Source organism: Adiantum capillus-veneris, chromosome 16, assembly GCF_014529385.1.
Source record: "Adiantum capillus-veneris isolate H3 chromosome 16, ASM1452938v2, whole genome shotgun sequence".
Lineage (NCBI taxonomy): Eukaryota > Viridiplantae > Streptophyta > Polypodiopsida > Polypodiales > Pteridaceae > Adiantum > Adiantum capillus-veneris.
Genome location: NC_140946.1, coordinates 43274753 through 43299417, shown reverse-complemented (window position 1 = coordinate 43299417; position 24665 = coordinate 43274753). Strand labels below are relative to the sequence as shown.

Sequence of the window (24665 nt, the reverse complement as noted above, 5' to 3'; positions counted from 1 at the left end):
GAGAGCAGTAGCCTAAGTTCAAGTGGATCAGTCCTGGTTGAGAAGGTGTGTGAACCCTTAGATGCTATAATAAAAGCCTATGAAGCCAGGATAGAAACGTATCAAACTTAGGCAAATCAATGGCTGACTTATCCAAATGCGGAGCTGGAGAAACAGAGGTTCGAAATGTGCAAACAATTGATCCAAACAACTCAGGCATTATTATAAAAGCCTCCTGCGATGCCAGTTGAGGAAAGGATAAGTCAACAACCTCCATTTGACCTAAAATCTGATATACCTGAGGAGGTGAATGTTCTAGAAGCTAGCTTCAAGGAACCAGAAGAGAAATCTGATCCACAAGTAAATATTGAAGAATCGCGGGCTGAAGAAGAGAGCAAAAGACAAGAGTTGGACCATAGAGTGGCGGAAAATAGCACAGACAAATCCATCTATAACGAACCACCCATGGCACCTGAAGTCAGAGATGATTGGCCTCATAGATTGTGGGAGCTAATCAAAAAAGCCAAAGATGGAAGCATGACACTCGAGTCAGCTCCTCTAGAGGAAGTTGATGTAGAACGCCAGATGCCCGATCTAGATGTTGGGTCGATGTATGGAGACATAGGGTCAGAAAAATCGACAGAGAGCATAGATGAAAATCTTAAGGAACTCCCTGCTTATCAAGGCGAATATGAAGCCAAGTCTGACATTATGATCCTTCCGTCTCAAAGAAAGTCGTTCAAGCCAACCTTAGACTCTAACGCGCTTCATGAGTTGCTGTCCACGCAAGTGAGATGCACTTTAACGTTGGCAAAGCTGCTCAAGATACGACCACATATGTGGAAAGAAGTGAGCACATGCTTAGAGAAATTGGGTCTAAAGGATTCGCAAGAGACGCTTGAAGCAGAGTTGGGTGACGATCAAAAGACAAAAGCTAGTGTCAAACCTGTACCAGTAAACAAAGTTGGAGATTACTGTGAAGGTGAGGAAGGCAACACGATGCTACCACTGGAGTTCAATGACGTCAAAACCATGGCAATTTTGGATAGTGGAGCAGGTGTAGCCATAGTCACAAAAGATCTTTGGGAGAAATGGGGAAAACCAGCACTCTGAAAGACTAGAATGAAGCTACAATTAGCCGATGGTTATGTCGAAAGACCCTTGGGAATATTGAAAAAATCATCGTAACGTCATGTGGTATAGAATATGAGCATACGTTCGCAGTAGTTGATTTTGGTGACAGGAATAACTATGAAGTTATTCTTGGAAGACCCTTCATGTGCCAACTCATGATGATACAAGACTGGGGCTACAACTACCTATATCTTCGCCACATGGACAACATCACAAGGATAAACCTCAAAGATTACTCTTATTGTGATGTGCAACGAACACCTGTGGAGGATTTTGACTCAGGCACAGCAGCTAATTCTGAAATTCAAGCATTTATGGTCGAAAAACCTCAACTATGGATATGCGTAGCTTCAGACAATGGAAGCTTGGATAGAAATGAGTGCAAACTGGAAAGAAGTGTAGTGGATGATGCATATATTGCAGAGCCATTTCTAGAAGAAGCCTTTGAGCCTTTGGAATGGATGCAGATCTTAGCTACACTTGATGTAAGCACTAACGAGACCACTCCCACAAAGTTTTGTGATAGTGAAGGTTTGGACTTAGTCCCCCGACACATGCTAAAAGCACTTCACACGATAGACAAAGGCAATGAGGAGACTACAATGGTCAATGAAGTCGATGAGATAGAGAAGCAAGTCCAATGCCTGAAAATTCAAGACGAAATCTCTATCAGGGACTTAACTCCTTGCTCTTCAGCTCCAGAGACGATAGACGACACTGAGTCAAAAAACGAAGGGATCCAACGAGAGTGCCTCTTCATAGAAGATGCAAATGACGAACACTCGAGTGGGAAGCATAGTGATTCTGAGGACTTAACTCCTTGCTCTTCAGCTCCAGAGACGATAGACGACACTGAGTCAAAAAACAAAGGGATCCAACGAGAGTGCCTCTTCATAGAAGATGCAGATGACGAACACTCGAGTGGGAAGCATAATGAGTCTGAGGATGAAATGAGGATTCCTTTGACGATACCTAGACCACCCCACTATAAATTGCAGTGCTACAAGAGGAAGATCCAGAGAAGATACAAGAAAACCAACCCGAGGCCAGAGCTAGAAAGCGAATGACAGTTCTTAATGCTAGTCAAGGCTGAAGACTGCATTAAAGATGGGGTAACGGGGATGTATTTCAGAGAAACAAAACGAAGAATGAAGAATCAGCCACCTAAAAAAGAACCTGAGACTAAAAGCAATATTTCCACTAAAAAAGCGCGACGTGAACGACAACGAGAGAATTTATCCAAGAAAAACTTGCACACCAACGAAGAATGGACCACAGAGCTATCAAATAGCATAGAAGAAAGCAGTTCAGTGCAGGATGGAATCAATGTTCCTTCCCAATACAAGCGATATACTATTCAGGATAGGCGTATATGTTTGGAACAGCCTGTTCGAGAGAAGAAACAAGTCGGGACATCGTATGATGGTCCTGAAGAAGCGAAGAGAATTGATTTGGCAAACCCTGGAGAAGAGCCTAAACCTGCCTACATTGCCACGGATCTTACTCCAGAGGAAGAGTTAACATTAATCAATTCCCTTAAGGAGTATAGGGATGTTTTTGCTTGGTCTTACAAGGACTTGAAGGGTGTGGATCATGTTATCTGTCAGCACACCATTCCCCTAAAAGCCGATGCAAAACCTAGCAGACAACGTCCATATACGTACAACGAAACCTTTGCTAGAAAGCTAAAGGAAGAGATAGACAAACTTATGGAAGCAGAATTCATCTATGAGATTGAACATACGGAATGGGGTCACCAATTGTGGTTGTCCCCAAAACGAATGGCAAGTTATGAATATGTGTCAATCTTAAGAAAGTGAACGCTGCAACAATCAGGGATAACTATCCTCTTCCCATAACCGAACATGTGCTAGAGAGAGTAGCAGGCAAAAGAGCGTATAGTTTTCTGGATGGATTCTCTAGTTACAATCAACTGGGGATCAAGCCAGAAGATCAACACAAAACCGCTTTTGCTACAGAATGGGGCATATATGCATATAGAGTGATGCCATTGGGCTCACCAATGCACCAGCAACCTTCCAGAGACTGATGAGTCACGCATTCAAGGAGTATCTTCGAAATTTCTTGGAAATCTATATGGATGACCTGTGTGTTCATTCCCTTGCGAGAGATGAACATGTAGTTCACCTTAAGAAAGTCTTTGAGAAGTGTAGAACATATAGAATCTTCCTGAATCCTGAAAAATGCGTATTCATGGTTAGACAAGGGAAGATATTAGGACACATAGTGTCAACAAATGGGATATCCACAGATCTTGAAAAGATTAAAGTCATAATGGAATTACCCAGACCTACAAATGCCAAAGGCGTGCAAGCTTTTATGGGCCATTGTGGATACTATCGTAGATTTATCTACATGTATGTTGTGATTGCACGACCTTTGTATGCCCTTATCACTGAATTCAAATGGACTGAAGAATGTGAGGAATCCTTTAGAAAGCTGAAGGAAGCGCTGATCACGGCTCCTATCCTCAAGGCTCCAGATTGGATGAAAGAATTCCATGTTCACATAGATGCTTCAGCTATAGCGATTGGGTGTATCTTAGCTCAACCTGGTGACGGTAATATGGATTTCCCAATATCTTACACTAGTAGACAGCTGAATAGTGCTGAGAAGAATTATACCACCACTGAAAGAGAAGGTTTGGGAATGATATACGTTGTAAAGAAGTTCAGACACTATCTTCTAGCCAATCATTTCACCTTCTTTGTATATCATCAAGCACTACTCTACTTGGTGAACAAACCATGCAATACGGGAAGAATCGTCAGATGGTTCATCATATTGCTAGAGTTTGACTTCACTGTAGTAGTTAAAAAAGGTACAACCCACCAACGAGCTGATCATCTGTCTCGAATCTTAAGCGGAGAGCCACCAATGGGGATTGATGATGATCTGCCTGACGCTTACCTTTTCAATATAGAAATGATTCCTTGATGGAGTCACAAAATCGTCCAAATCCTGTCTATCGGACAAGTTTCAGTAGGGCCTGAACGACTGATGTCACCAAATGTGGTCTTTGAAAGCAAGAACTTCAAGTTGATTAGTGGAAGATTGTATTGTCAAAATGCTGACGGTATATTCCAATTATGTGTTGAGCCAAATGAGATTCCACTATATCTAGCTGAAGCTCACACAGAGGTCATTGGAATACATCACGGATTCCACCAGACTTCCAGGAAGTTGAATCGACTTGGAGTGTATTGGCCGCAGATGAAGAAGGATGTGCACAAGTACATTCAAGAATGTGCACGATGCAGAGCCAAACCACCGGTGGATCATGCCACCTTATACCAAGTGACCATAGCACCTAAATGGAGTCAGTATATAGTCGATTATCTTAAGGGGACTCCATTTCCCGAGAAAATGAGCAAGACAAGGGAACGAGCGATAATAAAGGAAGCAGAAATGTATCAACTGATTGGCAATCAATTGTATAAACGAAACAAAGACAATCAGTTAAGGCTATGTGCATCAGAAAGAGAATACCTGCCAATCCTACAGGAAGCACATGCAGGGCAGGCTGGTGGCCATTTCTCAGTAGAAAGCACTGCGCAATTGATTATGTTTGTAGGGATATGGTGGCCGACACTCCTTCAAGACGTGGAGATGTATGTCAAGCGATGTGACAACTGCCAACGTGCAAAAGTTCCTATGCGAAAGGACCATATGCCTCTTAGACCTATGCTAGGAACTAGAGCATTTGCCAAATGGCGAAGTGATTTCGTGGGTCCGATCACACCGGCCTATAGGAGTCACGCTGAATACATCATTGTGGTTACAGATTACTTAACGAAATGGATTGAAGCAAAAGCCACAACTAAAAATGATGCACACACCACCGCTCAATTTCTATATGAAGAAATTTTCACCAGATATGGGCTACCCATAGAAATAGTCAGTGACCGAGGAACCCACTTTGTCAATGAAGTGATTGAATACTTGCTTGACGAGTTCCTTGTCATACATAGAAGTCAGCTCTATATCACCCGCAAGCCAATGTCTTAGCGGAGAGCACAAACAAAGTCTTATGCATAGTGCTCACAAAAATAGTGAATAACAATAGGACTGATTGGGACGAGAAATTGCACGCTGCAATTTGGGCATATAGAGTGTCCTATAAGACTGTCCTAAATACAACACCATACAATATGGTGTATGGTCTTAATGCAATATTGCCAATGGAATTCCTAATTCCTACTTTAAGAGTGGCACAAGCACTCGAATGGACAGGTCATGAGCTCATACAACGCCTAGATGACCTAGAGAAACTTGATGAAACAAGAATGAAAGCTGTCATAGGCATCTACGGGCAAAAGCGCAGAATGAAGGAGTTCCATGACAAGAACCTAATAACGAAAGAACTTCAGAAAGGTGATTATGTGCTTGTCTACAAACTCAAACAAAAAACCAAGAAAATGAAGAAGCGAGGCATGGGACCCTATTTGATTACAGATATATCATCTAGCGGGGCCATCAAACTTGCCACATTAGAGGGAGAGGAGATGCCTAATTGGATTAGTGGATGCAAGTTAAAGAAATATCATCTCCCACTAACTCCAGAAATGATTGAGAGGGTGCATGCAGCTGGTTGTTGAAAAGCTACAGCCAAATTTATCAAAGAAGAAGCTCAAGAAGAAGCACGGCTTCGACAACTCAAACGAAAGCAGCAACAACAGGGATTCAACAAGCAAAAGTGGACTCGGATGTATCAGATTACTCCTTTTGATCTGGATGATGAAGATGTTGATCCTTGCATTCCGATTGAAGTGACCCTGGATAAAGTTCCAACCTATGCCTTAGTGGATTCACGAGCTCATTACAACTACGTCACATACAGTTTCTTTAATCAGTAGACAAGTGTTCAGTTAGTGCCGGAATTTTGTTGTTGTGAAGCCTTCAATAATGCAATTATCATAACCAAAGGCTGGGCGGAGATACCCTTGTATATCAATGGCCTGATGTGCACTCATCAATTTCATGTGTGCGATGTTCAAGATGATTATTCCCCAATTATATTTGGTACAACCTAGCAAAGGAGATACAACGCTTATTTTCATTGGTCAGGTAACCAAATGTACTTTCAAGCAGAGGGAAAGGTCAGCAAAGTGTTGTTTGCAAGCGAGGAGGAGGTCCCTCATCAGCAACTACGAGAAAACAATCAGAAATTCCTTCCTCCACCACCTGCACCTATTTCAGCAACTATACAACCGTCACAGCCAAAGGAAACTGCTGATGCTGCATGTTAGGTCAGCATTGAAGAACCAGTGTCACAACCTGCACTTCTTCACACCAAAAAAAGGGCTCAACATAAATCCGGAATTCCAGAGTTACCTCGCCCAACATACAAGCAAGTTTGGCGGCCAAAACAATCAAATCCACAATCTCCACCGCCAAAGCCTAGCCAACAACTTGCCTGGAGAGCGAAGCCACCACTAGTGCCCAACACATCGACAAAATCCAGCAAATATAGGTGGACTCCACTCCAATCAAACCTGCTAATGTCATTACTCCTATACAGAAAACCAAGCAGGTATGGCGGCCCAAGCAACCCAAGCCAACAGGTGCTCAACCCCCGCTACCAAAAGGAAACCACACGGCAATCACAGCTACTCGACAATCCAAACAGTACACCCGAGCCCACCCACCGACCAGGAAAATCAAACCCAAAAGTCCTATTCACTACAAACAAGTTTGGGTTCCTAAACAGCCCACCAAAACTGCCGTTTCGTATAAATGGCAACCCAAACTAAAGATTCCAAACCCGAAACCGGCTACATCCAGGTTGCAATGGCAACCTAAAAACCATCAACAGGTACTCAACACGTCAACATTGGTCAAACCACCACCAGTTCTGACCATGTCCGAGAAACTTAGTCTCTTGAAAGCATTCTACCACTTGGAAACCTCGCCAGCAGATGCCCTTAAGCAATCTGCTTAAGACCCTCATCTTGCACAGCATTAATTTTTCCATGCACTGACCGAGTATGCATGCATAGGGCTAATTACACGGCCTTGCATAGGCACCAATGTTTTACCCATGCACAACACCACTAGTATGACACAATGTCGTCCAGGAGGACTCTAGATACGCGGGGGGGAGGCATTCCAAATGCGGACCCAAAATGATGATAGGGCAGTGTATTCAAATGTTTTCCGACTTATTTTGTGTTTTATTGCAAATTTTCTTGACCAAGTTTGCATTTTCTGCCCTGATTAGTGGTAAAAAAGGGGAAACTGCCAAATATATACCCCTAGGTGTGTGTAAATATGTACAAAATTTAGTTTTTCGTTATCTTAAATAAATACGAGATATCGGGACATCCTATGATTTTTCGGATAATTTTTGGAGTGATTTGCTATTTTTCTCTTTTTATTTTCTAATAGCTAGTAAGAAGCCACCAAAAATAAAACAGAGCTACAAGAAATGTTTCCTAATATTAGGAAACCCGCAGGAATTTTCAGAATGGATTTCCAATGTCAACAGGTCAAGTTGCGGAAAATGACGGAAACCATATTTTTAAAGCGGAAAGGCTCAAAGTGCAAAAGTGATGGAATTTGGCCATACGGTGTCCAAATCGCAAATTTTTTTATCCGTAGGTCATCTAACATGTGAGTTGCGACTAGCCATGGGGGTGGTTGCACTTGCACATCCTAAGCCCCAGGTATGTATACCCCAAGCCCTCATTTCTAAGCTCATTTGCTACTTGTCCTTGTGAAAGAGAGCTTGAGAGAGCATATTGCTACCTGCTTCCACCTGCCACCTACTTCCACGTTGTAGTCATGGCTACCATGAGGGGTAAGTACAAATACTTTTCAAGTCATTTAATGCTTATTTGACTCATTTACAAGCACGTAACAAGCACACACAGGGCTGAGAAGGCACAATCCCGTAGAAAACACAGCAAACTCTAGAGACCACCAAAGGCTATAGGACTTCACAGAGACCTCAGAGATAGGTCTAATAACAATTCCACATAGGCATATGCTAACCCGGAAGGCCGAGACCAACACAGAGTCAGTAGATGGCTTTGGGAGTCTGGGAAGACACCACACCCAATGTGGATGTCAAAAATGACAAGTGACCACACCAAAAGGGTGTATAGGGCCTAGCTACAATGTCCCAACACAAAACTCCAATTGCATGTCACTCCTGTGATCCCCCAGACAGTAAGCGCTCTTACTATCTCTAAGGGATTTTTGGCCAATTTCTCAACTTTGAGCACATATGCACCTCAAAATACATCAATATACATGCATTTGACCCACAAAATCACAAAAGCCCCATCCTCAGACCAAAATCCAAGCTCATCAGTCTTCCAACATCAATCCTGGTGAAGAAACCATGATACCCAATTCCAAGTTGAGAGCCAAGCTCCACAATTGCTTCTTAGAGCCTCTATGAGCCATCCATAAAGCTACATTCTCAAAAAGTTCAAAAAATTCTTAAGAGACAATAAGCGCTCTTACTGTCTCCCATGTCCAGACTACTACCAAAGTTTCCAGATAGCTCCTATACATCACCATGATTACATTGGCTAAGCCTCCTACCAAGTAAAAATGCAAAAAAACCATCACTTAGCCATTTCAGTCACCAGCTAGACAACTCTGGACCTATTGTTGCCAAGGAGCATCACACTATCAAAGTCATCACATCAAAAATCATCAAATGATGCCATCCAGCTAACCCTGGCATTACAGATCAAAAAACCAGCTCCATATCACTCTGGAGACAGTAAGCGCTCTTACTGTCTCAATGCCCAGAAGTTCACTTGCACCCCATCAAAAGCTGTATCTAGCCTCATTGCACAACGTTTGTGAAACCACAAGCACTATGCATCAAAATTTCACTAAGTTACCTATTTATACAGCTCACCTACCATCTAGGGTTTTCCATATATCATGGTATATTGCTCCATATTACACCAAAATTGGGGAGTACACTCCACATGCATTGTATTACATGCCTATGCACTCATTGTCACCTCAAAGTGCCAAAAACACCTACTGGAGACAGTAAACACGCTCATTGTTTGGTGTTGCTAAATTGTCAGTTTTAGTGTTTTGGGCTTGCAAGCATGCTTTATACATATATTTTGAGTGTTACTTGCATTTGATGATCATCAAAGATTCAGTTGAAGCTCCTATCCAGCATTCTGACTAGACACTGACAACTTTCAAGTTGGTGGTCTGCTTATTACAGGGAAAATGCAAGAAGAAAAGAGTCCAGCCAAGAGACCCAGAAGAAAGTCCATCAAGCAAGAATTAGAAGAGATGCCCCCTTATACTATCCTGAAGAGGACAATGAAGGAAGCAACCACCTACCTAAAGAGAGAGCTTTTGGAAGCACACAGTGCAACCATATATGAGGGAATATTCAGAACCCCAGACAACCAACTGGTGGATGTCCCCCTAACCCCAAGAGAAGTCTACGGGCTCACCAGCCAGCACCAAGATGACTTGGAAAAAGTGGATCTGCATAGGTATTTTGAAATGGAGCCATGCGGAGTAGATTTACAGAGAGCTTATGAGCTTCTGCACACATTTCAAGCAGATGGCATTGCCCATATCACCAATATGGCCAATGAAAAAGTCCAAGTACACATAAGCCAAGAAGTTATTGCAGCTGCACTGAACCTGTCAAACACGGGGATGCCAATGAGGGCTCGACATGAAAGAGAGCCAAATACATTTGTAAAGCGGGATTCAGCCGCTACATTTGATAGCATTATCTGCCAGAGGGCTCGGCTCCCCACCCGGATTTATCAGCACTTCTTCCATATTACAGATAAAAGACCGCCCCGCTTCACCACCCCCAACCATGAAGTGGCTACTACATTCTCATGGGCTTGCCGACAACATGCCCCTGTGGATATATATCATCCACAGTACATTCATTATAATCTCCTTCACCTCCGAAGAAAGGGCCCTGTCAAATATTTAGATGCACCCGAAGTTCTGACAAGAATTGCATATGAGGCCATTGGGGCCACAACTCAGCTACCACCTGCTCCCTCCCAACAAGATTGGTTACAAGATATTGATTCCTCTGACGACGAGACACCCAAGCCTAAGGCTAAGCCAGTGAGGGCAGGATTAAGAAGGAGGTTAGTGATAGTGCAAGAAGAGGAGGAGGAAGAAGAGGGAACACATCATGAAGCCTCGCAACCAGAAAGTGATTCCGAAGAGGAAGAACAAGCGGGAACCTCTTCTAAACCACAACCAACACAAGCATCAGAGGCCGAGACTGAGGGAGAGGAAGAAGAACACACCCCATTGATGACAAGGAAAAGGAAAATACCTCCCACATCTCCAGTACAAGAGGATCCACTACAAAAGAAGGCTCGCCTTGAACGCCTAAAAGAAGCATACAAGAAGCAATGGGTAGTAGCTGGTGACCTTGAGGAGCAGTGGAATCCACGAGAACCACACGTCAAAAAGCCCTCAGTCACCATGGCCGAAGAGGACCTCCTTCTCAAATCATATCTAAAGGAAGAGGAGGAAAGACTTGCCAAAGAGAGGATGGAAAGAATGGAGGGCTCAGCAGCATATGAACCACTTGTAACAGAACAACAGCCTCCATCTCCTCCTCCACAACCTGAACAGCCACACATCTCAGAAGCACAACCTGCACAAGCAACACAAACAGAGCTCAGAAGCAAAAGCAAGATTCAACTCAATTGAGTGGAGAAATTGTGGCAAGAAAGGTATGTGTCTCTGTAACAAGAACTTACATACTAAGTCAACAATATCCAGGACTTGAAGGAGAGGGAGAGCCAGAGGTCCAAAGTGCTCCAATTATTGTCAACCTTGAAGATGATGAAGCGGCTCTGCCTCCAAAGGATGAAACTGTCAAGCTTTCTATGCCAGAGAAGAAAAAAAAAAGCTGAAAGTCTAGCTCACACACCAATAGCTGAATCATCAAAGGCACGAGAAGACACATCTGCAGTACCACTTATATACCACACTCCGCCAACAGTGGTCCCACCGCCGATGCAGACCTTCGGTCAAGGCTTGGACTTCTTTGCTTCTCAGATTACAATGATGACCGAAGGAATGAAGCATCACGCCAGGCAGCTTGAGCAAGAAACAGCTACAAAGAGCTTGCAGCTTGAAAAGGCACTCCAAGAAGTAGCTCAACTGAAAGAACATCTAGCCAGCACTAATGATGAGCTAAAAAAACTACATACTCAGTTTACAACAGAAAAGGAGCTGCATCAGAAATCAAGACATGAGTATAGTGGACTCAAATTTATGTATGATCTGGGCACGGATCATATCACTTTCTTAAAGGCCCAAGTCCAGCTTCAAAGTGAACTCATCGACAAGCTCAAAGGCTATGCAGCAGCCAAGGCCACCTCCTCCTCAGCTCAAATAGCTATGCAAGAAAAAGATCATAAGATAGAAGATCTCGAGAAGAAGCTGAGGATGGAAGCCTTATAGAGAGAAGAGCTGGTAGCTCAATCTATGCTACAAAAAGACCAACTCCTTCTAGAAAATGCAAATTTAAAGCAACAGTTGGCACTCTTAAAAGCTTCAAGTTCACGTCCAAATATAGCGCCTACATCTACCAGGCCTGAAGCCAGGCCACTAGAGACAGAAGGGACTGTACAGCAAGAGATGCCTCCAGAGGAACCAATATCTGCACCTGCTACAGAGCCACAGCCTACTACAGTTGAAGCAGCAGACAAAGAGCTTACATTGAATGAATTGGCAGAACTGCAGTTAAGAGAGCACATGGAGACCCTCCATGAGAGGTATCATTGGAAGAGCCTAAGCTGGGAGCAGTGTATACTACACTCTTCAAATGTCGCTCACCTGACTCCCCAGCAGATAAATGAAGCTTGGTATGTGCGCATGCTTCCCTTTCCACTGATGAAGTTTGAATCTCTTGATTTCAAGCAGAGTATATTAGCTGAGCTTAAAAGGATGGCAGAGGAGCAGCAAGTGCCGGAGAAAAGTCTTGAACCTACATGGCGACAGAGATGGCTTAAGAAGCATCCAAAATTTCTTATCCATCAAGTCCACGCACCTAGATACATTAAAGAAGATCCTACAGTCTGCCCCTATCCGCGAGTATACACATGGCAAGAGTTTGAGCACCTTCAAAAGGAGCATCCCACTTGGATGAACTATCCACTACTGCCAGCTCCTAAGCCAGATGACTACCTTACAGAAGAATATATGATCAGATCATTGACTGAAGTTGAGGAAATGTACAGAGGTCTCCCAAACCTATCTACAGGCATGCTAAGGAAAATATGTCGGATGCTACTAACCTGTATACAGGTATACCACCAGACGGAGTTAACCGACACTCCCTGGTTGGGTTTTTTGGAGGGTACAAGAGGCCTATACTATGATCTATCCGGCCAACCAGATGAAGTCATTTTGCATGGAATTTTTGCTCGTCTAATGTTTTTGCCCAGCTACTACCTCCAAACATTCGAAGAGGCTTTCTACACCGGCTTCTTCTCTTATAACTCAAAGATCTTCAACATCGAAGTCGCAGACCTTAGAGCAAGATATGTAAGTTATACAGCAATCGAGTTGAAGCATGGGATCCAGAATATCCCACTATCAGCCATTGAAAAGGAGAAGAAGGCCTAGTTCAAAGCGGCCCTTAAGCTTATGGCAGGGCGCAGATTAGAAAGATGTCCACTCAATTGGACAGATGAAACGCCAAGCGCTTAAACACACTCCACAACAACCCCATGTCAAGGACGACTTGGTTTAGGAGGGGGGGAGTGTTGCAGGTCAGCAACAGTGGATAGCGGCCACCACTACATCAAGTCAAATCCCCGCATTTTTGTATTAATTTTCTGCTCTGATGTCGAGCTCGTAATATTTTTGCTATTCAAATGTAAAGGGTTTATCTTCTAGGGCCATGGGCTTCCAAGTTGTATTGATTCCCAACTCAAGCACACAATTGATTATTGAGCCATGTATGTATGGGAAACCCTCCTCCCACAAGACCTAAGTATAAAGGTCAAAATGAAGGGTTTTGTAGCATGGATTTTATGAGTTAAAAAAACTCTCTGCGCGGGCACCTTATCTAGTTTTGTGTGTGCATCTTCTTTGATTGCTATCTTGTGCTGCACGAGTCGCATTGCAGAACCGAGACCACAGGCGCGTACAGCTCTTCGATTCAACGCCAACCATTTGCCACGAGACGCTACTTCACAAGCATCGACCTACGGACTTATAGGTGAGTTTTAGGGATTTTAGGGTAGATTTCAATGAAACCAACCATAGAGTAGGGTAGCTCTCCCTTAGACGCAGCTATAGAGACCATCTGGGACCGTTTCCGACAACTTCCATTTTGCTCTCAGCTAGTAAGCGTGTTTTCTGCCAGGGTGCAGAATTCAGGTTTGATGGTCTAGGTAGCTTGGGGACATGTAGGAAATTGCCTACGGTGAGTTTCGTGTCAAACCAAGGTCATTAGCCTAAGGTTTAGCTTAGTTTCGTGACGTAGGAGGTTCTTGGCAGATTTGGGTATTCCCGCACACACAGGACGTAGAGATCTTAGATGATCATTCCATAGGTATTCGACAAGAGGTTGACACCCTCTTGGCGTGCCTCCATGCCCTAATCGGGTCATTGACGTCCCTAGTTGACATCTTTATGTGTTGAGTAGGTTCTCGCTTGCTACGAGAGACACACGAAAAACAGCTGCATTTGTAGTGGAATTAGCATTTGCAGTTGAACCACCCTCTTTCTTCTTAGCCTCTCTGGCCTTCAACTTAGGACACGACTTGATCAAGTGATCATTAGCTTTACAATAATGGCAACGCATCTTCTTTTTTCCCTTATCACCATAATTGCCAAACAAATTGTTGCCAGTAGAAGCATTAGGAACATAAGTTTTTCCACTCGCAACACGACTTGATCAAGTGATCATTAGCTTTACAATAATGGCAACGCATCTTCTTTTTTCCCTTATCACCATAATTGCCAGACAAATTGTTGCCAGTAGATGCATTAGGAACATAAGTTTTTCCACTCGCAACAGAACCATAAGAAGTGGTTGCATTGCTGTTACCACCCTTTCTTTGAGAAGCAATAAAAGCCTGTTCAACTGCACGCTGTCTGGTCCTGTTTTTTCTGGAAAGTAACTCTTGCAACAGCAATGTGCATAATGCATCAAACTTGACAACTTCAGGATTTCCTTGGGTCGTCAGTCTCCAAGTACTAGCAAAAGTTTGGTAAGAATCTGGTAAGGCATCAAGAACAGTCTGCACAAGGGAACTGTCTGAAATAACTTCACCTGCAGAAATAAGTTGCTCATTGATATCCTTGACACTAGCAAGGAAAGTTTCCATATCATCTTCCTCATGCATAATCTTCGACTCCAGCTCTTTACGCAGCAAAGCAATTTTAGCCTCATTGCGGCTTGCATAAAGACTAGCCAAAATATCCCAAGCCAAAATAAAGACTAGCCAAAATATCCCAAGCCTGTTTTGCAGGTTTTGCTGAACGGATGTGAGGAACAATGGTGCGCTTCACAGACAACGCCACCAGTGCATGAGCCTGTGCATCCTTAACATCCCAACGAGCTTGTTCTACCGTAGGCAAAACAACTCTAACAGCAGCAATCCTTGCAGCAAGACCTGCAACATCTTCAACATCGCCTACATCCTCAGAACTAGGACGTACATCATTGCCCTGCACAATATTCCAGACGCCCTTTGATACAAGAACGTGTTGCATCATATAAGCCCACATAGGATAATTGTCCCCATCCAACCTGTCCTCAGTAGCAAAAATCTTGAACACATCTGTGTTGTTGTTGTCAGCGATGGTAAATGTTGCACCTGATGTGAAAACTGCCCGAAAATAGGAGAAACGGAGCGGGAACAACCTGTGCTATATAGCACAAACCGTCGAAGACTATAAGACACTTGTTATGCCAAAAACGGCACTGATAGAAATTCTGCACAAAATGACAAAATAGCCTGTGCAGTATTGCCTATAGTGGAAATGGAGGCCGAAATGAGCCCGAATCAAAAATCTGATCAAAAATTTGTCGACCTGCAAACGCTCGCCAAAGCTCACTGAAATTGGAGAAAGTGAGCAAGCGTGTGCTGGAGTAGCTGGCGACTAAGCCCGGGAGGACGTAAGCTACTCTGATACCAATTGTTGGAATTAGGGTTGCAGAGAAAAGCACACAGCTTGGAGAAGACGAAGGAAGCTCAAGGCACACAATAGAGAGTGTGCTACTTAGTGTGCAATGGAAAGATAGATAGCCCTAGAGTGATGGGCGTATATACAATGCTCGGGGGAAAAAACCTCCTAAAGAGGGAAAAAATGCCCCGGTGGTCCTACTGTGTTCACACACATCACTACCACATGTATATGGTAACAATATCGGGGGTTCCAAGGCCACCTACCACAAAATTTGACATGTTCTCCTATCTTATCGTGAAATGCATTGCTCCATGCACCGGTAGTAAGAGGTGACTCTTCCCTCCTCATGCTTGTCAATCCCAATATTTTCTTGAATCGTAGCCATTCTCTCCACTCTCTTGTCATGAATGTAGAAGGCTCCCAACAGAGTGAGTTTAGGAGGTATTTCTTGGGTCTCCATAACCATCTTTCCTATTGCTATATTGTCTCCATATAGATTGTAATTGTTTGAGTCTTTGACAAAGAGATAGTGGTTTCCCTCCTCATCACGAATCCTATCATCATTGTCGGTTACCATGATAACTGCTAATCCTCTCGCCGGTCATTATTCAATATAAATGCATTGACATCCTCAAACATCAGCATACATCATGGCCCCATGTTCATTGGTTCCCTTAAGAAAAATTGCCATGTATTTTGGCATGTCTAAGGGTTTTTGAGAGGTGCTACCCCCCATGCTCCCTTGCTATTGGAAACCACCAAGTTTTTGGTTAGCCATCCACTGATATGATCCTTCGGAAGAGGTGCTAGTAGTGACTGCCCTCTTCTATGATTACTGCTAGGGAATCTATCCTGGCTTGGTCTACACTCTCTTCTGTCAACACTAAGCTAACTTGATCTCCAACCACTCTTCGATCTCTTTGAAGATACCTATCAGATCTCAAATTCAACAAATCTTTCACACATGCAACTATCAACACCAACCTTTTACCTTAGAACTCTGCTTGCAATTGTTCCTTTGTCTTGATTTGCTCTCAAGCCGCCGTCTCCACTTGTTCCAACTGATCGCCAACTTGCATGATCCTTGGTTTTGGATATCTGTACAAAACTTTCACTCTGCAATTTGTTAATCTAGTGATCCTCACTTAAGTGCTCTACAGTGTAGGTTGGTGTCACTAGAGGGTTAATCCCAACCCAACAACTATATGTAAGGACTTCATTCCCTCTATGCACTGATTTGAAAAGACAAATGGGATAACTCCTTCACTTTTCCCAGATCCGTCTCTTGGTCAATACAAACCTCAATTTGCTTCAAAATTCAATGGGAGTTTGCCTATTTACTTCTTAACTACTCTTAATTACAATGGCTCACCAAAATGTGTCTTTTGACCCAAAATAAGGCCTCTTAGACATCATACGTATATTATGTCTAAGTGGTCAGAATGAAGCTTTGTTTCTACCCCAGGTGCCCCTTTATGTGTACAATATGCACATGTGCTCACAAAAGAATTTGGATATCAAAATTGCACCATATCACCACTTCTTACCAAGGACTTCTTGGAAAGAGTAAAATTTTCTCAATACTCCGTTTATATGCCAAATGAGATGAAACTTAGTGTATGTGCTCTACACAATATGCATACTATGGGTATCAAGTCAAAAGCTCAATTTGACTACCAGATTCATACTTCAGATATCATACACGTATGATGTCTTCTGATGAATTTTTGGCCAAATTTCATCCACAAGTCTCCAACTCTGCTTTTCAAACATTTTTACCCATTTTCATGTAAAAATATGAACAGAATCACAAGTTTCCTATTTCTCTGTTTTCAACACACAGCTTTTATCTTTTGGGGACCAGATGTTGGTCAAAACTTTAGTCTCAAGGTGTAGTTAGGGTAAAATACCCCTTTAGAACACTCTTGTACAGTTTGTTTTGGCAAATTTAGTCTCTTGCTAAATCCTAAGACGTCATACACATAGTTAAGAAATTGCAAATTGAGGTTTGTATTGACCAAGAGACGGATCTCACCACTAACCTTACTCTTGCACAACATTACAATTTTCTCATTTAGATCTCTTGCATATGTCTTCTTTTATGTCCAACATCATCTAACCATGCATAATTATACTTTGAGCTTTTTTATTGCATGTTATCCTTAGAAATCAACGTTTTAGAGATCATAAATGCAAACAAGCATACAAGCAAATAACTTGGCGATAATACCTCTATCACTAGAATGGTAACATGACACTTTTATGTCCTTGGACACTTTTGTGTCCTGTTAAGTGACCATTTTGCTTGAATTATTTGAAGAGTATGAAAATGAATTTCTAGGTGCTATATATCCACAAAGTTGCCTTATGAGCTGAAAAAAACTTGATTTTTTTTTTGAGTATGGATCTCACCATTAACCTTACTCTTGCACAACATTTTTGAACCTAAACTGTGTGGAAAAACGGGTCTTGTTTTTTTTTTTTTCAATTTTTGGCAACTATACCACTCTAAACTTCATGTTTGTGAGGTTTAGATGGCTAGAGGTTAGGCCTTCATAGTTGTCAACATGTTTTGATGCTTGTAGGGAGAGCTAAGTGTTAAAATTGAAAGTTATGACCAACTTACAAGAATTGCATAATCTTGTTTTTTGGCCAAAATTAGCACTTTTATGATTTTTTTGGTGGCTTTCTTGATATCCAAATTCAATTGTGATTGTGCAAGTGTAATGTATAACATAAAGCTAATCTTCCTTGAGTTTTGGGGGACCTAATATGCTATATATCATAGTATATGATGATGGTTGAGTTTTTCGATTGCTGAAGAATACAATACATTTTGGAGTAGCAAGTATAACTTTCTCAATATTGCTAGTTTCTTAGGCCAATTGTGTGTATTTTGTAGGTAATAACCATATATAATCATAGACTACAAACTTGGCTAGATATTCAGTAGTTTCTATGGGTTTCTAGAGGTCATAATGCTAAACCCAGTTTTTTCATGTTTGCTGTATTTAGCACTTTATCATTGCCCCGAAGGTTCCACTTAGTAAGAGATCCATTATCCTTTTGACATGCTCCATGGCTCCTTTTGAATCCAAAGGCCCAAAGGGAACTAAGAAAACATGTATATAGTATCTATATTGAGCGTGACTATAGAAACTTTGATGATAGGTCCGCAGAATGGCAAAAATGCAACTTTTTTGTACCTATTTTTTTTGCCCAAAAAAAATTAAGTGAGGTAAAAGCAACCATATTTTTTGATCACCAACCCATTGAAGTTAACGAGACATTTTATCTCATATCCTACAAAAATCCCCACTCTTATTTATATGCAATCAACCGTAAGAAATTGCTGTTTTGGGCAAAATGCACTGGTCCATCAACTTTGGAGGCTTGTAGTGACCAAGGGATGAGAAAATTTACAAGTTTCTCATTTTTTCCATGTGTAGTAGTTCTTGAACTATAAGCTCATGAAAGGAATTTTCAAAATGAGTGGATCTACTATGGTTTTGGAATTTTTTTCCAAAACTCTGAAAGGAAACTTTTATGTCCTGTTAGGTTACCATTCTAGTGCTATATCACAATCCCATGTCCTATCTACAACTACTTCATACTCATCATGTGGGGTGTTGTCTCTATGATTAGAAAAATGCTTCACTGCCTCACACCAACTAGCTATCATTTTTATCACCTCTCAAACCAAACACACTCTCAATACTAAACACTAAAACACAACTAGCACTACCTATGGCGGAAAATCCAGGCAAGTCACACACTCCCTAGCACTCTCCCAATATCTCAAGGGTTCTACTCCCGGATCCTACCTAAAGTAAAATAGCAAGACTCTGGCAAATCGGAGGAACTTTCACCTCATAGGACTACTCTAAGGTCACCTACCTAGATCGTCCTCGGCAACGGCACCAATGTTGTCGTCTAGATACACTGCTTGCAGTTGCTAGCAAAATCAAAACTAGGCCAACAAACAAGATGTCAACCAAGGATGAAGCTTGACCCGAAGGTGCATGGAAACAAATAGTTGGGTGTCAATCACCTACTCAACCTTCTAGCAACAATCACTATCAAGGGAAATCGTCTCAAAGCACACTATATATACGCAATCGCTACCTTATCTACAACGTTTATGCTCTCTGAAACATGACCTAACATTGTCAAACCGTCATGAAACTCAAGTAGTAAGCTCTACACACCTAGAGGACACTACCCTAAAGTCTCTAACCTAGTTCACTATCTACAAACACTAGGTGCAAAAAATGCGTATGTATGGAAAGTTCGAAGTTATGCAAAATCTTCAAGATAGACCAAAAACTACACGTCACTGATCTCAATGTACTTAGGCTTGAAGTGTAGTTTAACTCATCATGAATGCAACTTCATAAAGCAATCACAAAACGGAGACACAGTTAGAGAGAAAAATCACTTCACAGCTTGTGGGAGAGCTCTTCACGACAAAGAGACTAGAATCGTGCAAGCTTGGTGTTGAAGCGTAGCTCTCACTGTTGCTAATGCGATGGTGTAGTCGCCTTCACAATGTAGCTTCCGTAGTGCACGTAGAGAGTAGAAGAAGACCTCACTCACTCTCTCACACAAAATACACAATCACGACATGATTAATTGAGCTTAAAATATGATTAAATTTAAAAGTTGTTCTTAGGGTTACAAAACTTTGGCTTACATACATTCCTCCTCAAAAGCTCATTCCTACCAAAAATGATCTCTTAAACCTTACAAAATGTCATGTTGCTTATCTAAATTACGTAAATACAAAAATGTTGTAGCTTTCCCGTGTTTCGCAGTCAGCAGAGAGTATTAACTAAGTCAGTCAAACAGCTAAGTAAAGCTGAAAGGGCTAGGTAGAGGTTTTTTGGAAACACAGGGATGTGATTTAAACCCTTACCAATGATCCTATAAAATGTAGGATTATTAATAATCCTAAGATCACAAGTGTAAACATGCCTACCTAAATCACCAAAATCATTGCAAATTACTTCAAAATCTACACAATAACACCCTAGAATAGAATTGTTTCGTAAAAAGTCAATGTTGTAAATAAGGTTCTTAATAGGCTGATGATATTTTCATCCTATCATGAAATTTTTCAATATGTTATGGTTACCAAAAAGTATATCAAAACATTCACAAAAAATAGATTTGGGAGAAAACAATAAAGGAGTTCATTGTGGTATAAACAATGTACATAGATTCAATCACTTGTCAAAGATTTGCCAAAAATAGTATTTCTCCTACAGGGGCCAAAAATAATGTGCATACCAAAATGAGCTACATGTCAAGGAGATGACAAATCAGGGTCGTTCTTCCTTTTCCTCTTGTGTAGCTATGAGATTTCCCTCTATTAAACCTAGTAGAAATTCCAGAAGTAAGAAAGGATGTAAAGGAGCTGTTAGGGATAGTTAGTAACTTAGGTCTTTTCAGAGATGGAAAATCATCATCCTCAATACATGGTTTGAGTAATACAGTGGCAATTTCGACTCCTTTAGTTGCCATATGTGGCTAGGTATGTTCCAGGTTCATCAGATTTAAGTTCCTTGAGGATGTCAAGCATCAAGTTTTGAAATGCATTGAAAGAAATTTGGGCAACAACCAAGGGTCTAGCTTGCCCACCAAGCCGTGAGAAAATTAGAGATAATTGGAATTCTAAAGGTTTCTAAGGAAAGGGTTGTTCCAGAAGATTAAGAATCTGCCAAATAGCATGGTCAAACCACATAATGCTAGAATCACATGTGGCTTTTGGGTCAAGGAATTCACAAGTACATTTCAAGGAAACAGTTTAGAGACTTTTGGAGCCATCTCTAGAAGGGTAGAGTCACTGAGGGCACATAAATTATTTTGGAATTCTTTAACAACTTCCAGAGTAGCACTCTCTCTACAAAAGAGGCCACCAATTTGTGGGACAATAGGGGTAGCATGAGTACTAACAAAATCACGATTAATCCCACACTTGTTTTCAATAAAATTATCAAGTTCAACACCAAAAGAAGAAAATTGAGCAAGATCTTGATTATGTGTAGCAATATAGGTAGTTGCGAAATGTATTGTGAGATAATAGCAACCCCATCATCGGTATCTTTGTCAAGAGTAGCCAAAATCAAGACCCATTCATTGAATGAAAGCATATGTAGGATAGACGACTTCTTGTTGGCTACTAAGGCAGAATCATAAATAAGTTGCAAAGCATCCAGATTGCTAATACATCAAAGAACAAGGGATCTAGCCACAAAAGGAAGTTACGAACTCAAGCCCTTGGGAGAGGGATAAGGCCTGTAACAAAAATTGAGAAATTAAATTGTGTTTATTTAGGATAGGTGATCTTTTTAAGGCTTTTTGCTTCTCTATTAAGAAAAGGTCTAGTTCTAGGAGACGGGGCTTTATGTAAAGGGTGTTCTTTTAAGTATTGTAAAATATTTTCCATTATTTTTTTGTGTTTCAAAGGGTCATGGATGACCCTCATGCAAGCAGTCAACTTGTCTTTAACATGTACCTAAAGCATCAGCTAGAATCAAGGTAAGTAAGCATGAATTAACCTACAATCCTAAAATCGGCAAAGTCAAAAGACCATGATAGCCGTGAGCAGGAATCCTAACCTATAGTCTAAGAAGTACCACCTACCACTAGTCAACCTAAACAAGTCTTATAGATAGTACGTCGACCAAATCCCTATAGTCCAATAAATTTCTCAAGCCAGTGTCCTAGTCTTCCAAAGTTTTTGGAGAACCTTGTGTTTAGGATGTGTGTGTTGTTATTTCTAGACTTATACTTATACACAAAAGAACATGATAGTTCAAAAGAAAGCTGGCTTTAATTAAAGGACAAGGATTAGCACAAAAATGAGTCAGTCTTTGATTCAATTTTGTACATCATAGTGAGAATGAGGTATCATTCTAGTGTTTTGTACATAAGATAGTCAAGAGCAGGTTCTAATAGGAAAGGGGCTAGGTTCGATAGTGAAGAAAAGCAGCTAAGCTAAAAAGATCCTACGTAAAGATAGAATCTTCACTTACATCCATATAAACAAGTTAACAAATGTGTTAGCCTTGAATACGTTTTACAGGTGTCAATGAACCCTATTAGTTGTTATCCATGTCCTACTTAAAACCTTTTTAACTTATACCTACCATCCATGAAGTGTTAAATAATAGCAAGGATCCATTCTCAAAACAAATGATATGAAGCTATCACTGTTTTTTTAGATTAGAAGGCCATTATCCCTCCTAATCAAGTGTAAAGTGTGTTTCTTTTAATTTTAAAATTCTTTTTTGAAAGTTATGATCGGAAGGCCATCAACCCTTTTGATCCAAGTGAGATTTTTTATAATAGGTAAGGTTAGTAGTAACCTCGTATTTTCAAAAAGATTATATTTGTTAATTAGATTAAGTTTTGATCAAAAGATCATCACCCCTTGTGATCCAAGTGTTTTACCCATTTTTATCCCAAAGGAGTCAATAGAAGTTTTTTTGACAAACCTCTTTAGGTTTTCAGAGGTTCTTGTTAAACAGGAAATAAAATCAAAGATTTAACATATGTGTTCAAGGCATGATCTTTACGTAACTAGTGTTAACAAGATGATTTCTTAATATTGTGCATGAGTGATCATTAGATTTTAAAGTGGAAACTTTAACTGATAGTCACAATTAAGCACTATTGTATCCTTACTACTTTATACATTTCAAGAAGCGGTAGATATTACCAAGGTGGGAGTTCCAAGCCAAAAAAGTAGCACCCAAAATCCTTAAAAATTCTTAAAAATTTCCTAGAGTAACAAGTTACTATCTAGGTTCAAGATAAGTAGTCACTATAGTATACAAAAAGCATGAGAAAAGGTTTTGTCATTAAGCAGGTAACATAACCCTGTTGAGACTCTAAGAGAGTAGATGATCCAATAAGACCACATTTAACACCAACTAAAGAGTAACATATATTTAGTTTATGATGAGGAAAATTCACCCCAATATTTCCATATAGAAAGTTTCTTAGCCGCCTCATGAGTCCTAAGGGCCATTATCCATCTACTCCCTCAATCTATTTGTTGTTTATATCAGACCAAAAAGCACGATGATTTGTAAACCAATAGTGCCTTCAATAGTTTCAACCAAAAACCATGATAGTGCTAGTAATACAAAAACTCCAAAAAAAACAGTAGTAATCAACAGCAAAACTTACCAAAATTAATGCAATCTACGCAATACAACTGAATGGTTTTAGGAAATACAGTTGAGGAGTTAAATCTAGTACAATCTTGGTAATAAACTAACCATCATATCATAGGCTAGGAGTACAAGGTGTTATTAACCAGGCATTAGGCAAGTTATGAACCCACAATCATCACAATATGTGCCATTGGTAAGCTAGGTTTGAGATGAAACACCCCCTTTATAACTTAAAGGGCTAAGTGACCAGTTTATATGTCTAACATCCAAACCTTACCAAGTAGAAAAGCCTAACAACTCCATATCAGCCAGGTATTCAAAGCCAGCAAGTGGACAACAATACCGAAAAAAAATTAAATGAAAACTTTTGCTAAACAAAACTAATGAGAAGGAGCCGAACATTGCTCAATCAATCTCACGGAGTTACTATTTTGGAGCAAACAAAGCTAGTTTTAGCACAATCTTTTAATCAAAAATAGTGACAACCCTCTATATAAGCATATTGCCAAAAAAGTAGTTCACGTTTAAACCAAATCAATGTTAAACTAACGTCAAAGTCCTTAATCCTTTATTGAATCAACCAACTACAACTGAAGAAAACAAAAATGTTTTGTAGTAATTTTATATTATCCATGGTTCAGCACCAACCTCAAAGGCGGTGCTCTGCTCAAACAACTCCATAGTGCAAGGCCTTAGTGTAGGAAGCTTAGTAATCCCCACCCCAAAATGTAATTGGCAGAAAACCAAGCCCTCCACCTCACTTTCTAGGACACACACAAATGCAATCAAGGCTAAGTAGAGGTCCCTCCGATTGACACTTGCGGGTCCAACCTACACAATCGCCATAAAGTCCAAGTGTGTAGGTAGTGCCCCCATCCCTTATTATGCCTATATGAGTCTATGGTAATGGGGAGAGGGAGAAAGGGGGGGGGGGGGGGGGGGGGGAGAGAGAGAGAGAGAGAGAGAGAGAGAGAGAGAGAGAATGGGGAGGAGATATATCTCTCCTAAGCCTTAGATGGGGACGAAGCATGTAGTGGGCTTCATGAGTATGCTCAGGACGAGAACCCACATTCAAGAGCGTGTACTTGAATATGCCAGGGTCATCAACGCTTTGACAAAAGTATAAGTGGAGTGTTCACACTACTGCAGAAGGTCATTTTTCCCATTTTGTCTAGGGGTGAGCTCCACCAGCGTTTCATTGGTCGAAAGAGCTACACCAAA

The 24665-nt window shown here is 41.1% G+C and overlaps 1 protein-coding gene and 2 pseudogenes across 1 annotated transcript; all 3 read left to right on the top strand.

Annotated features, from left to right (window-relative positions):
* Positions 1–5285: 5285 nt before the first annotated feature.
* LOC147438927 (uncharacterized) lies at positions 5286–5732 on the top strand. Its single transcript, XM_086483945.1, has one exon. The coding sequence runs from the start codon at positions 5286–5288 to the stop codon at positions 5730–5732; it is 447 nt and encodes a 148-aa protein (XP_086340071.1).
* Positions 5733–5840: 108 nt separating this feature from the next.
* Positions 5841–6573, top strand: LOC147438926 (uncharacterized; annotated as a pseudogene).
* A 4014-nt stretch (positions 6574–10587) lies between these two features.
* Positions 10588–12828, top strand: LOC147438925 (uncharacterized; annotated as a pseudogene).
* Positions 12829–24665: the final 11837 nt, after the last annotated feature.

What these genes read in the sequence shown, in the direction of transcription:
- LOC147438927 (XM_086483945.1), top strand. Translation starts at nt 5,286, where the DNA reads ATGGTGTATGGTCTTAATGCAATATTGCCAATGGAATTCCTAATTCCT.